At 41.3% G+C, this 15572-nt stretch overlaps 1 protein-coding gene across 1 annotated transcript in view; it reads right to left on the bottom strand.

Annotated features, from left to right (window-relative positions):
* emilin1a (elastin microfibril interfacer 1a) overlaps positions 1-15572 on the bottom strand; it is a 53842-nt gene that overhangs the window by 9686 nt on the left and 28584 nt on the right. Inside the window, exons 3-8 of the mRNA XM_033648886.2 lie at positions 8652-8848; positions 6490-6589; positions 5886-5994; positions 5613-5783; positions 2594-3871; positions 1-415 (exon numbers count right to left, since the gene is read on the bottom strand). Coding sequence (XP_033504777.1) covers positions 1-415; positions 2594-3871; positions 5613-5783; positions 5886-5994; positions 6490-6589; positions 8652-8848 — 2270 coding nt within the window. The remainder of the gene's footprint in view (positions 416-2593; positions 3872-5612; positions 5784-5885; positions 5995-6489; positions 6590-8651; positions 8849-15572) is intronic.

Raw genomic sequence — 15572 nt, 5'->3', positions numbered from 1 at the left:
CCATGAAGTCCTGCTCTATGAAACTGTGGAACTCCTTGACCAAGTCCACCACTGAAGAGTTCAGTCTGTGTATGTCGGAGTGGACATTCTCCAGCTGGACGTTCTGGATATCATCGATAAGATCTCCTTGAGACGTTACCGTGACATTGAGTCCATTAACACAGCTCCACAGCCCAGACACATGTCGGTCCAGACCCTCCTTGATCCTCTCCAGGCTGTCTGAAAAAGAGTCCATGCGTGTGCATACTTCCTCCAGCTTAGAAAGTCTTCTGTCCAGACCATCGCTGGACCGCCGGCACTCCCCGATCTCCGTCACATAGTTGCTCCTAATTATTTTGATCTCTTTGCCCAGACTGCCAAATCGAATCTTGGAGTCATCAACATGATCTGTCAGCTCCTTCTGCAAATTGTCCACCTTGTAGAGAATGTAGATACTTGTTAATGTGTGTATTTTGGACAACGTTTGACAAAAGTTCTACTATAAATATATCTTTTACTCAATCTATGCTCCAATTTATTTTTCTATGGTATCTTATACACACAAAAATATGTAAGCATATTATCCAAGCTATGTCTGTCAAGAAAACCCAAATGTTTATAATATACTCAAATATTTTCCTTACTATAAGAATATTATGTGAAGACACTGTTGCCAAGATAGCCATTAGGAATGTTTGAGTGACATAGTGTTGTTTTCAAAGTCCATAAAGAAAAGTTCTGTTTCAATAGATACAGTTTAATGCTCTGATGAAGGTCAAGTAGACTGAAATCTTAAGAAAAAGTGGTACGGAAATCTTTTTTTTTACCAATACCGCACAGATCAGCACAATTACCATCATCTTTATAAAGGTAGCTTGAGCTTTCCTGTTTAATTCTGATCTATGTATTATAGTACGATGCTTCCCAAGCTTGGGCTCTGGACCCCCACAGGGGTCATGAGATAAGTCAGAGGGGTCATATATTCAGAAAGGAACAGGGGGGAACCATATTATGCCACACAGATTATCATTATTTTTTATACGTTTTTTTTTTTTTGGCCAAATTAGCAACATGGCTCAAGCCAGCAGCAGCCTCCAAGGCCGAAAAATGAAATCACAGTGGAAGTGCCAAAAACTGCAGTTCACTGAATGGCTAATTTAGGCTGGCTCCAGTAGCCAGTCAATCACATATTAACACATTTTGTACCAGCCTAGTACAAAAAAATACATTTTAGTCTCCAAACCGTTTCATCTCGTCTTGCTAATGGTTAACGTTAGCCTACCGTGGCGTAGCCTCTGAAACATTAACGTTATCTTCCTTGTGCGTTTCCACTTACTAGTAACGTTAACGCTACTATGTAACATTAGCACTGTTACCTTATTCTAAAACTCATCAATCATCACTGACTCCAGGTGAGTTTTAAAACTCTAGGGTTGCGTTTGACTGTCTGCAATCAGCAGCGTGTTACGGCCTATTTCCACCAGATGCGTGTTGGTTGCGTCTCCGCTCCGGCACGGCAGCGGAGCCGATAGGATTCAATTCTAGTCAATGTGTGTGTTTCCAGTGGCTGCGGCTGTGCTGCGCTCCGGCTCCGTCTCAGCTGCGGCACTCCGGAGCCCTCCGCAACAGATATGCAGGACTTCTATTTCTGCCGGACGCCGGAGCACTACGCAGCAATTCAGCACAGAGCAGTTCGTGCGGGGCAGGAAGTCGTGCACAGAAACAAAATAAAACATCCGGTTAATTTTCAAAATAAAACACACAGTGTTCACAGCAGATCATATTTCCCTGCACTACACCTTGAAAACTACATAATGGGTAGAGGCAGGCCTGAAGTCAACAGTTCAGAGGTTTTCAGACGTCATTTCACCCCGTTGACACCATGGACGAGGAGATATTAATCATGGCAGTGCACCGAGATGTCTTCCGGCGAAGCTGCACCGCTCCGCACAGCAAACGCAGCCGGTGGGTATTGATGGACGGCAGAGCACGCAGCGGATAACCAGCGCTGCCGTTCCGCAAAAGACACGCATCCAGTGGAAATCCGGTGTTACACTCGCTCTTCTCTTCCGTGTATCTAACGTTACCTTGCCAACACCTACATCTATCATAGATAGATGGATGGAGGAGGGGGGAGTAGGCCTTTGGAGGGAGGTGGTTTTGCAGGAGGAGGGGGATGGGACTTTGGAGGGAGGCAGGAGTTGTGGATGTTCAATTTTTTTCTAAATGCTGTGTGAAATGCAAGAAAAGTAAGAGTAGCTTTAACCACAAGATGATTATTTCAGGTATTTAACCAAAAACCCATTGGCTTTGAGATGAGAGAACCAGGAGTGCAAAAATGCCAACTCATTTCAGTGTTTAAGCACTCATTTCTGGGGCACTCTTATCTGATTCTAGGGGTTTTTTCACCAACATTCTATATTTTTCCCACCACAATTCCCGGCAGCATGGAGAAGGCTTTGAAACAGTACCTTTATGTCCAATAAAATGGATCTATATGTCTAATACATTTCTGACGAAATTGCCTGGGAGGAATTATGTAATCTGGTACTAACTGTAGGAAAATAGAGATAATGTTCAGATAAAATTAGAAGAGGTTAGTTGTGTACCTTACCTCAGAAATTATGTTGTCCTTGGTGTTGGTCAGATCAGTCAGTGTGTTCCCATGCGTCTGTATAGTCCTTCCCAGGCCCTTCAGAGTGTCATTGATAGAGTTAAATGTGACCATGACCCCAGCCAGCTCTCCTTGGATGGACTTCAGATCCCCACCTAATCTTCCACTATGGACACCGTGACTGTCCAGGCGTTTCTTCAGATCATTGATGTTGACTTTACATTGTCCAGTACACTCCTCCACATCCTCTCTGAGTCGTCCTACCTCCTCCTGAAGGTTGGAGCACACCTGAGAGCAGACAGATTCTTCTGAGTTGACCTTTCTCCGTAGATCTGTAAGTTCTGTCTGGCACTTGCTGAGGCCGCTCATAGTGGAGTTGGTGAGCAAGCGCAAATCCTCCTCTACGCTGCTACAAATAGAACAGTCCTCAAAATCACGGCCCAATGTTTCAACCTCTGTGACAATCCGGTTGAAATTTTCTCCGTTCTCCCCCGTCACAGCTATTATCTTTTTGACATCGTCTGTTAAGCTGATCACTCTGTCAATCAGCGAGTCCCCTGAAACTGACAGATCGTCTAACTTGGTGTTGAACTTCTGAATCTCCTCTTCATTAGCCACAACTCTCCACTCTAAGGTTTTCACAGTGTCGTCAGTCTTCTGGACTTTTCCATTAGCCCCACAGGTCTCATTGCAGATGTTTGCGATTGATGTTAGCCTTCTGTCCAGGTACGTTGTGATGTTCTCCATCTGACTTAAACGCCGGCTGTGGTCAGTGACTGTATCTCCCAGAACAGACACGTCCAGTTCTATCTTGCCGATCTTGAAGCTGTTATCATCCAGCCGACTGAGGACCATGTTGCGCAGCTGTGTGACGTCTCTCTGGACACTGTCTTTCACATTGTTCCCTGTGTTTGTACACCGCTGCTCCGTCTTCCTCACTGTGTTATTCACCTTCTTCTCCAATTCTCTCAGTCTGCCATTCAATCTGTCCTCTGTCACTCTTCCCTTTCCTCCACTTGTCCCTGCTAGCTCCTTATCCAGTCGTCCTTTAATAGTGTCACATTTGTTAGCAGTGGAGGTGACATGGACCTCCAGATCAGACATCCTGTTCTCCAGCTTAGTGACTGTGGTGCAGCAGGCCTGGGAGCGTTGAGTCTCACTGTGGGAGATGTCCAGGCTCTGCCTCAAGTGTTGGTCCATGGAGCTGACCAGTTTCTCCAGGGCTTGGATCCGCTCCCTGTCCTCTTGCTGCTGGCGCCTCAGGTCCTCCACACCAGCCTGGAGAAAACAGAGATCACAAGGACTGGAATTAATTTGCTAGTTGTATAATTTGTTTCTATAATATATTAAGGTTTTTGGCAATTTGTCTATGTCCCCAATTTTTTTATTCCAAATTCATTTTTAAAAGTAATTTGAATCATAAGGTGTTTTTGGACTAAACAGTTCGGGGACTCCCTAAAAGGTACTGCCACTGGTGAGCTCCTCCAAGAATTTCATACCTTCAGCGTTTCTTTTCTGTTTTCATTTACATATGCAATGTGAGCCAGCCAGGTATAGCAGGAAGAGCAATGTCACTTTCACTTTGGTGAGTCAAAATCATGTATTTCCACCATTGCATAAACTGCATGTTAAATACTGCCTGGACTTTACTGTCAGCCCATTTGTCTGTGTTTTCTCCCATTTTTTTTTTTACAAGCTGTTGTTTGTGTTTTCCTACGAAAAGCAATGCACCCAAATTCGTATATATCTGCAATCACATGACCAATGCACTGACGGCAGTTAACAAGGAAGCAGTTCTGTGTCCTTGTAAAGAGGCAGGTTGGGGTGGTGGATGGGCTACAAAAAATTGACCTTTTTTTTATTTTCGAACTTTTTTGATCATACAAACTGTTCCATGAGAATAGGTTGCCTCCAATTTGTACCAATTATTGGCAAATCTTTGTCAGCTAAGAAATCACCTTATTTGTTTGGGGTTTTTTTTTTGTATAGCACCCATGGATAGATTAATGAATGCACAGACTCAATACCAGTCACTGTTTTTAACAATAAATAACCTCTGCTTTAAGAAAATGGAACCTGCATCACAGTTTTTTTCTTTGATGCATTCCTATAAAACTCTGGATAGTATACTTAAGTATTTTGTATACTATGTGTGGAAAGTCAGCCCAGTCCCCAGAATGAAATGCTGGCATAGTACAACTCTGCAAACTGCTAATATGTTACATTCAGATGTTTTATTTGTATCATATCAACATTTCTAAACTTATATGAGCTGACTTTGTCATCTGGAGGTTCAGGGGATAGTGGATGATGTGAAACCTAGGCAAGACACCTGCCAAGCTGCAAACCAAAAAACAACAAATGTGGTTGTGTTTAAGTGAGTCATCACTGTGTTTCAAGCTGCTGTTCTGTTTCAAATGTGGGTGTTTTTTAGTGACACGTGGTTGATTTTCCAGCGGGAATAGTGCCACCAAAAGTGGTCATTTTTCACAGTGACATCACTGTATTTCAAGCAGCTGTTGTGCTACAAATGTGGGTGTTTTTTAGCGACATATCATTGTTTTTCCAGTGGAGATAGGGCCATAAAAAGTGGTCATTTTTTACAGAGACATCACTGTGTTTCTTGCCAGTGTCCCCAAAACTTTCCCTCAACATAACCATCTTGTGCTAACCTAACCCTAGCCTAACCCTCCATTTCTTTCAAACCACTAGAAAATTGTGTTTGGTCATGTTGCCACTGTTTTTTTTTCTATTTTTCTTTTACTGCTTTTGTGTTATTTGTTGTTAGTGCAGCGGCCTATGTGGGAATGTTGTTTTCTTGTTTTTTACTGCATGGATGTGGCTGATTTTATATTTTAGTGCTTTAGGCAGCAGAAATCACTTACAGAAGGCCACAGGGAACAAAGTCAAAACATTAAAATTTTACAACCACACAAACTACAACTAGACATTACACAGGGTGACATCTAAAAATGTCTCTAACAAAATCAAATAAGGATTTTTCTATGCTGAACCTCACCTGACAGGCAGAGCAGGACAGAGTCACCCTTGTCTCCAGCTCCGTCAGTATCTCCTCCTTCAGGGTGTTCAGCTGGTTTCCCCCAATTCCTCCTCTGACCACTCCATCCAGTTCATTGCCTCCTCCGTTCACCAGGTGGTTGTTGATGTTAAGCAGGGTCTGGTCATGGACCTGAGCAAGCAAATGTCCACAGTGTCATTCAGACTGTTCATCCTTGGATTTGATTTCAGAATAACCCTACTGACTGTAAAGAAAGAAGGAAATGCTGTTTACCTGGGTTCTGTTGTAGAGATGGTCCAGCTTGGTCTGGATGTTGTTGATGGTTTCCTTCATCTGTGGCTGAGCTGAATCAGCAGGGACCACTGCCCCATTCAGACCAGGCCTATAGAGAAGGAGAGTAGAGATTTCCTCAGTTTTTGGTTAACATTTGTCATATATGTTAAATAATATGAGACATCAAAGTGGAGGATGAAAGGATAATTGCCACATTGCGTGATTTGAAAATGTATCATACACAGGAAGTGTGTGTGGAGAGGATGGGTTTAATCTAAATTTAGCTCATTCTGCTTGTGCACAGTTTAGGTTAAAGGGCACATTCTGTATATTTATGTAGCATCCTATTAAGTTCTTATTGAGGATTAACTATTTATGTCTTCCTAACCTACCCTACCACAGCTCTGTATATACAGTATGTTAATAAGTGTATCCTCTCTCACTAAACTGAACTGCTGAAATAAACTGCAATAAATATACTAGAACGATACACAGTGTACTTAGATTCTACGGTACTAAACGTAAACAGGACTTTGGGATGCTTGCAAATACATTCCATGAAATAAAACATGTAGATGATGTACTGAAAACAACATTTACGTACAGCCTCTGGTTCATGCCGTGGATGGTGGTCTGCATGTTGTGGAGGTCTTTAGTCAGACCGCTGATCGTATCCTCCAGCTGTCTGATCCTCTCACTGTCACCTGGAGACAACGAATAACATATAGCTAATATGAAAGAGGATATGTGGTATTTAATTCTAATATACTGTATAATAAGTACTGCTTGCAAAATTCAAAGTCTAACTAGAATTACTGCTTCACGGTTGTATGCCTCCGTGCACAGATCAAGTTTCTCTTAGAGTTTACATCCATGTTTGTGAAAACATGGATGCCCCACACCCATTGTCCCCTGACAGCACAGAAGATCTATACAATCAGTACAGTTTCAAGGTGGACACCCAAGATGAGTGTCACGAATTCAGTATCTACCCAAATGTCTCCCTCTCTGTTCCTGAGATATGACATTGAATAATGGCCAGGAAAGTGTTTTATGATTAACATTATGAAGTCACAGTGGAGCTGACCTTTGACCTTTTAGAAATAAAATGTCATCACTTCATTATTGTATCCTTGTGTGTGAAGTTTTGTCATGATTAGCATATGCATTCTTGAGTTATAGCCAAAAACATATTTTGTGAGGTCACATTGACCTTGACCTTTGACCTTCAACCACAACATTCTGATCAGTTTATTTTTCAGTTTAAATGAACATTTGTGTCAAATTTAAAGACATTCCCTTACTTGAAATATTGCGTTCACGATAATGAGACAGACAAGGTCACAGTTACCTTGACCTTTGACCATAAAATTCTAATCAGTTTATTCTTCAGTCCAAGTCAATATCTGTGCCAAATTTGAAGAAATTCCCTCAAGGTGTTCTTGAAATGTCTCATTCACAAGAACGAGGCAAACAAGGTCATAGTGACCTTGACCTTTGACCCATGGCCACCAAAAAGTAATTGCTTCATCGATACATCCAGGTGGAGATTTGTGCCAAATTTGAAGAAATCTCCTTGAGGTATTCTTGAGATATTGTAGCCTCTGGCCACGGCTATCGCTGGTGCAGAGACATAAAAAGTATGCAACCAAATGGACTGAATCACAATGTTTGTTTACAGTAACTTACAGGTAGAAAACCCCTGTGTCCCATTAATACAATTTAACAGCCCAGAGCAAACAGTAGTGAGGATCAGCTAAGATATGACATGGTTAAGCCTTGTTGTGTATGGGGGTGCAGGGTAACAGTAAAGAGTGGGGAAGGGTATAGATTTTTCAGTTTCAGATCTGCGGGTCTCGTGTATCAAACTTCTTCTAAAATGACTGAAAAGGACTCTCCTTTTTTGAATTAATGTTTAAGCATGTTTATTTTAAATGCACATGTAGAAAAACCAGCTTCAGGGTTTCTGTAACGTTTATTTGTTCACTTTTATGAGTAGGCTACTGAACCCCTATAGATCGCTAAGCTAAGCCGCAATGCTAACCACTGAGACCCAGCCACTGGACGTACGGACACAAAAAAGATATCTATCATGTTGTCTCAACATGAAAATGATAGCGAAAGGGCATAACTCTGAATCGTCGGCGTATTCCTTTAATCTATGCTCTCTTCAAAGCCAGACTCCATTGACAAAAACAGTTTACCTAACTAAACAGGTAACCTCGCTGCTGTACTACAGCTACCTTGATCAGTTAGGTGTTTGTGTTATTGTGTGACTTTGGTGTTTTAAAGGGTTAGTTCACATTCAGCAAAGTCACACAATAACACAAACAAACTGACTGACTGAGGCAGAGGCAGACCAGCAGGTCCCCTGTTCAGGGAGGTTAGGGTTAAAAGTAAGGTTGCTGTTTTCAATGGAGTCTGGGCTTGAGGAGAGCATAGATAGAGCATAGATATCCCTGTTGTTAAATGTGGATATTTACTTCAGTCAAGTATTTATTTGTTTTTTGGATTCTTTGAACACAGTTGAGAAATGCAAGAAAAAACAAGATTCTTTACAAATTCAACATAACACAGATGAGTAATTGATATACAAATGGTCATTCCGGGGTAAAGTATTCCTTTAAGATACATGTGAGAAACTATGTACATGCTGTGCATATTTTGATACTTTTACACAAACTGAATTAAGTGTATCCTAATAACATAAAACATATTTTCAGTAGATGCCATTTGGATTTCATAGAGCTTTGTTGCAGTCTCTACCTTCTCCTCTCTGTCCGCCACCTGTGTTGTAGCCCGTCTGCGTGACGCGGGGTCGCCCTCCATTGACCTGAGTGTCAGTGGTTACCTTCGGCCCATCGTGGCAGTCTTCCCCAGAGTAACCATGGCAACACTTCCACTCCATTTCTGTCACCATTTTGTAAGCTACCTTGTACCTTGGCCTCCTGTATGTCCGGTAGCTGTGGATGAAATGGAAATTTCAGATATAAAATATCATCAGGACTTTTATTTGCTCTAATTTCAGATTTAACACCAATGACATGGATTCAATTCAATTCAATTTTATTCAATTTTATTTATAAAGCCCAATATCACAAATCACAATTTGCCTCACAGGGCTTTACAGCATACGACATCCCTCTGTCCTTATGACCCTCGCAGGGGATAAGGAAAAACTCCCCCAAAAAAACCCTTTAACGGGGAAAAAAAACGGTAGAAACCTCAGGAAGAGCAACTGAGGAGGGATCCCTCTTCCAGGATGGACAGACGTGCAATAGATGTCGTACAGAACAGATCAGCATAATAATTTAACAGTAATCCCTATGACACAATGAGACAGAGAGAGAGAGAGAGAGAGAGAGAGAGACAGAGACAGAGAGAGAGATGCAGGTAATGACAGTAGCTTACAACAACATTATTGAAAGTAATAATATTATAGTTATAGTTCTGGCTACTGTGGTACAATATGTTGAAAGTATGTATTAACATCTGGCAGTATACATGTGTGACAATAGTCATATGTGTATAATAACAGTAGAAGTATGACTAATGATGGCAGCAGCAGGAGGCATCTGGCAGCACAACCACACACGTCACGCTGTCCAGGCACCGCTGCGATATGAGTTAATCTGAGAGACAGTGGAGCACAAAGGCTCCGGAGAAGAAGCCGAGTTAGTGACATCCAGAATGGCCGAGTTAGCAAGATGCAGTAATAGAATACGAGAGAGAGAGAGAGGGAGAGAAGGTGCCCGGTGTATTATAGGGATTCCTCCAGCAGACTAGGCCTAAGTCAGCCTAACTAGGGGCTGGTAGAGGGCAAGCCTGAGCCAGCCCTAACTATAAGCTTTATCAAAGAGCAAAGTCTTAAGTCTAGTCTTAAATGTGGAGACGGGGTCTGCCTCCCGAACCGTAACAGGAAGATGATTCCACAGGAGAGGAGCCTGACAGCTGAAGGCTCTGGCTCCTGATCTACTTTTGAAGACTTTAGGGACCACGAGTAACCCTGCGTTCTCAGAGCGCAGTGTTCTGGTGGGATAATATGGCACTATGAGCTCTCTAAGATATGATGGAGCTTGACCATTTAGAGCTTTATAAGTTTATAGTAGGATTTTAAATTCAATTCTGGATTTTACAGGGAGCCAGTGCAGAGAAGCTAAAACAGGAGAAATATGATCTCGTTTCTTAGTTCCTGTTAGTACACGTGTGGCTGCATCCTGAATTAGCTGGAGAGTTTTTAAGGACTTACTAGAGCTACCTGATAATAGAGAGTTACAGTAATCCAGCCTAGAGGTAACAAAAGCGTGGGCCAATTTTTCTGCATCTTTTTGGGTCAGGATAGGCCTAATTTTCGCAATATTACGCAGATGAAAAAATGCAGTCTGTGAGGTTTGTTTTAAATGAGAATTAAAAGACAAATCTTGATCAAATAGTACGCCGAGGTTTCTTACGGTAGTGCTAGAGGCCAGAGCAATGCCATCTAGAGAAACTATGTCATCAGATAAAGAGTCTCTGAGTTGTTTGGGGCCAAGAACAATAACTTCAGTTTTGTCTGAATTTAACATCAGGAAATTGGTGCTCATCCAAGTTTTTATGTCTTTAAGGCAGTTATGGAGTTTAGTTAATTGATTACTTTCTTCTGGCTTCATCGATAAATACAACTGAGTATCGTCCGCATAACAATGGAAATTTATAGAGTGATTTCTAATGATGTTACCTAAAGGAAGCATATATAGAGTAAATAGGATTGGTCCGAGCACAGAACCTTGCGGAACTCAAACAAACAAACTTTGGTACGTAAGGATGATTCATTATGAACGTCAACAAACTGAAAACGATCAGATAAATAAGATTTAAACCAGCTTAGTGCAGAACCTTTTAGGCCAATTAAGTGATCCAGTCTCTGCAGTAGAATTTGATGGTCAATTGTGTCAAACGCCGCACTAAGATCTAATAAAACAAGTACAGAGACAAGTCCTTTGTCTGAAGCAATCAGAAGGTCATTTGTAATTTTAACTAGTGCTGTCTCAGTGCTATGATGCATTCTAAATCCTGACTGAAATTCCTCAAATAAATTATTATCATGGAGAAAATCACACAGCTGGTCTGCAACTACTTTCTCAAGGATCTTTGACATAAAGGGAAGATTAGATATTGGTCTATAGTTGGCTAACACCTCTGGATCCAGGGTGGGCTTTTTTAGTAGAGGTTTAATTACAGCTACCTTAAAAGACTGTGGTACATAGCCTGTTAATAAGGATAGATTGATCATATCTAATATATGAGTGTTAACTAAAGGAAAGACCTCCTTAAGTAGCCTAGTTGGGATGGGGTCTAAGAGACACGTTGATGATTTAGATGAAGAAATCACTGCGGTCAATTCTTGAAGAGAAATTGGTGAGAAGCAATCTAAATATATATTAGGTTTTACAGCTGTGTTTGAGGTTAGATAGGTACTATCTGAGGACAGGAGGTCATGAATTTTGCCCCTAATAGTTAGAATTTTGTCATTAAAAAAGCTCATAAAATCATTACTGCTAAGGGCTAAAGGAATACAAGGCTCAATAGAGCTTTGACTCTCAGTCAGCCTGGCTACAGTGCTGAAAAGAAACCTGGGGTTGTTCTTATTGTCTTCTATTAATGCTGAGTAATAGTTTGCTCTGGCATTGCGGAGGCCCCTCTTATAGGTTTGAGACTGTCTGTCCAGATTAAACGAGATTCTTCCAGTTTGGTCAATCGCCAATTCCTTTCAAATTTTCGCGATATTTGTTTTAACTTACGGGTTTGAGAGTTATACCAAGGAGCGAACTGTCTTTGCTTTTTTAACTTCTTTTTAAGAGGAGCTACAGAGTCAAGTGTTGTTCGCAGCGAGCCTACGGCGCTATTGACAAAATGATCAAAGTCGATACAGGAAACCTCTGTTACTGAAGGACTTGTATTGAATTTAACGACGGAGTAATCTTTTCCTTAAATTTTGCGACAGCACTATCTGATAAACATCTAGTATAGTAACTGTTGCTGAGTGGCGTGTAATCGAGTAAAAAGAAATCAAAAGTAATCAGATAATGATCCGATAGCGAGGGATTCTGTGGAAAGACTTTTAGGTTATCAATTTCAATTCCATACGTCGGAACTAGATCGAGGGTATGGTTAAAACAATGAGTGGGTTCATGTACACCCTGACTGAAGCCAATGGAGTCTAATAATGAGATAAACGCGGTAGCCAGGGAGTCATTATCAACGTCGACATGAATGTTAAAATCGCCTATAATAATAACTTTATCTGATTTAAGAACTAAACTGGATAAAAACTCTGAGAATTCAGATACAAATTCAGAATACGGGCCAGGAGCACGGTACACTATAACAAATAAAAGTGGCTTCGAGGTTTTCCAGGTCGGATGTTAAAGACTAAGAACGAGGCTTTCAAATGAATTATAATCTAGTTTAGGTTTAGGGCTGATTAACAGATTAGAGTTAAAAATGGCTGCAACTCCCCCTCCTCGGCCGCTGCCTCGAGGAATGTGGGTATTATTATGACTGGGAGGAGTGGACTCATTTAGACTAACATATTCATCTTGACACAGCCAGGTTTCAGTGAGACTGAGTAAATCAATATGATTATCTAATATTAATTTGTTTACTAACACTGCTTTAGACGATAGAGACCTGATATTCCTGTCTTCATTTTTAAGCCGTGCTTGCCAAGCAGCTCTATCAATGGCAATGTTGGTCTGTCGGTTTGCCACTTTTGTCCAGACTGAAATATCTCTATCTAGCTACTGGATGGATTGCCATGAAACATGTACATTAGGCTACTAGTACCAATAGAATGAATCCTACAGAATTTAGGGACCCTAAATCCAAAACTCCAAAATTTAATATATTTTGGTCATTAGCAAATGTTAGGGTGCTAGCATGATAAACCACAATGGCGTACATGGTATATATAATATCACCTAAACATTAGCATGTTATCATACTGATGTTAGCATTTAGCTAAGAGTACCAATGTGTCTGGGTGCAGCCTCACTGACCCATTCTCATTCCCAAGTAGACAAATACTGACACCTTGTCACGCCCCTCTGCATCTGATAGTGATGCACAGGGCACCGTTTAGTGTCTCTCTGGGACACACAGCTGAAACACATTGTGATACGTGGTTAATGTTGTGAAACAGTTGCAATTAGATTTAGGCAATAAAACTACTTGGCTACGTATTATTCAGATAGTGAGATGCATCTACATCAGAGTCCTGCACTGGGTACCCGACAGGTACCCGCAAAAACAGCTGATTTGCGGGTGGTTTTTAAAAAAACATTTTTTCCCAGGTTCAGATCTGGGTGGAAAAAATAACATGCGGGTCAGATCGCGGGTTTTAGATAAACACATCAGTCATTAGTTCGGTAAACTACAGATAACTATCTTGGTCATTATTTACTCTCTGAGGATCGCCTCCGCTATTTCGCAACTGTCAGTAGTTCAGCTGTTTACACGCGTTTCACCATCTAATAACACAATTTGTGATTGGACGACAGAATCAACATGGCTGCCACCGTCTAACAAGCGCCGTTTCAAAACAGTAAATAATTATTTAGGTATTTGAGAAATAAGTGGATAAAACATACAACTATCACTTTATAATGTTTCTGAAGTGTTTCCCTGATGGATTACCTCTCTCCTCGATGGATTCTAAAAACACGTGACGGCTCGTAACTGCTGAACGTCGTTCTGGACAGAAAGTAAGTCTATTATTACACATGTAAAGTTCCTTTACATAGATTAAAAGTTTAAAAGCATTAAACGTAACAAACGGGTGCTTTTACACTTTTATGGGAGAAGAACACAGAGGGTTGATGATGGAGCTGAAGTCAGGTTTTTATTGTGAGAGCTGCTTCATTCAGGTCTTTGTTTACTTACTGGCACCTTAACTGTGGCAATATGCTGTTCAATATTCAGCCAATATGACCCAAAATGATTACTTTAAATCCGGGTTACGGGTCGGGCTGCGGGTCGTGTTTCAACGGGTCGGACCGGTTGCGGTACTAATTGGCCTGATGCGCGGGTTTGCGGTTCGGGTGCGGGTTTGTACGTCACCGGGTCGGGTCAGGGCAGATCTTGAAAACTGGACCCGTGCAGGACTCTGATCTACATAGGCCCTTGTCACACAGGGACACACGGATTGGTTGGGTTTAAATAGGGTCCTTAGTATTGTTGCTTTGTGTCTCAAATAGAGTTGTACCGATACCAGTATCGGAAATGCCTCCGATACTGCCTAAAATACGGCATCAGGCATCTGCGAGTACATCCTATGACCAATCCGATACCACGCACGCTATTGTTTGAACATCGCCATCACGATGTGTGCATGTGCAATAGTCACATTGCAGGACATGCGATGTTTTTTCTTTTTTTAGAACATGTAAACTTTTGTTTTGCTTCAGAAAAGCAGCTCTGAAGCTCCGCTCCGCACGCCTCTCTCTCTCTCTCTCTCTCTCTCTCTCTCTCTGTCGCTCACCTCTCTGAGCACGCAGCAGCCCCTCCCCCTCTCATGCACACGCTGCAGTCACGCACTGAAAATGAGTGACATGCAGGAGGGAGAAATGGTAAAGGAGGATTTATGCCTGGTACACACTACACGACTTTTCTGCCCGTTCTGAAAGTCACTATGTCACATTACACGATTGTGGAGTCATAAAATCGTGTCGTGACTTGGCCGACAGACATGACACACTACACAATGGTCCACACCAATTATCCCCCGGTTGTCTTTCACGACGTGTGTGATGTCATCGGTTTATTCTTGTCCTATTTTTATTTAGTCACTGTGTCTGTTCATGTGCCAGCCGAAATGTTGTAGTAACGTAAAAAGCGTCAGCAGACAGCAGGAGCTACATTTGTAGTACCGTATGTAAACATACAAGCTACTGTATCCTCCACAACCAAGTTCCTACAAATGTTTCACAATAAAAGCCTATTTAGAAAATGGAGGGATTCTCTCAGCCGAGGTTATAAGGGGCTTTTAATTTGAAACAAGTTCAGGAAGTGTTGAGTTTGAAATGACGGCGCCATGCATTAACTTTATCAACGCAACGGGAGCGGATATAAAGTAAAACTATAAAGAGACAGAGGGGTTAATAAATAATGGCCCTTTTATAATGTAGTCTGTTTCAAATGAAGCTGGTAGCCTCTGTAGTTGTGGTGAATAAAAGCCCCACCACTATTTTTAATTTTCTTACTTTAAGTCATCTGGTGAAAATTCTTGTATTTGTTAATACAACCCCTATATTCTACTGTAGCCTTTAAAATGTCTTTTTTACCAAATCGTGTGGCTGCACTTTAACCTGTGTCTTGATCTGTGTCAACACTGGATAATAATAACAAAAAGTTTTATGGCATTAATTCTACTATTATGTATTTATTTCTTAATATTTTACATAGAGTTTTAGGAGTTGAGACATAAAACAATTCATATCCCATCCATTTTTATTTTACGCGCTGGTATCTGATCGGTACTCGGCAGATACCTAAGGTTCAGGGATTGGAATTGGTATCGGGAAGGGAAAAGTGGTATCGGTACATCTCTGGTCTCAAGACTCAAAACTAATTCTGGACTTGAGCTAAGATGACTTGTACTAGACCATGATGTTAAAATTTAAAAATTGTGGTGTGACCCTGATAACCAAG

Source organism: Epinephelus lanceolatus, chromosome 13 (assembly GCF_041903045.1).
Source record: "Epinephelus lanceolatus isolate andai-2023 chromosome 13, ASM4190304v1, whole genome shotgun sequence".
In the NCBI taxonomy this organism is placed as follows: Eukaryota; Metazoa; Chordata; class Actinopteri; order Perciformes; family Serranidae; genus Epinephelus; species Epinephelus lanceolatus.
Note: the sequence above shows the minus strand (reverse complement) of the source record. Positions and strands in the feature narration are given on the sequence as shown.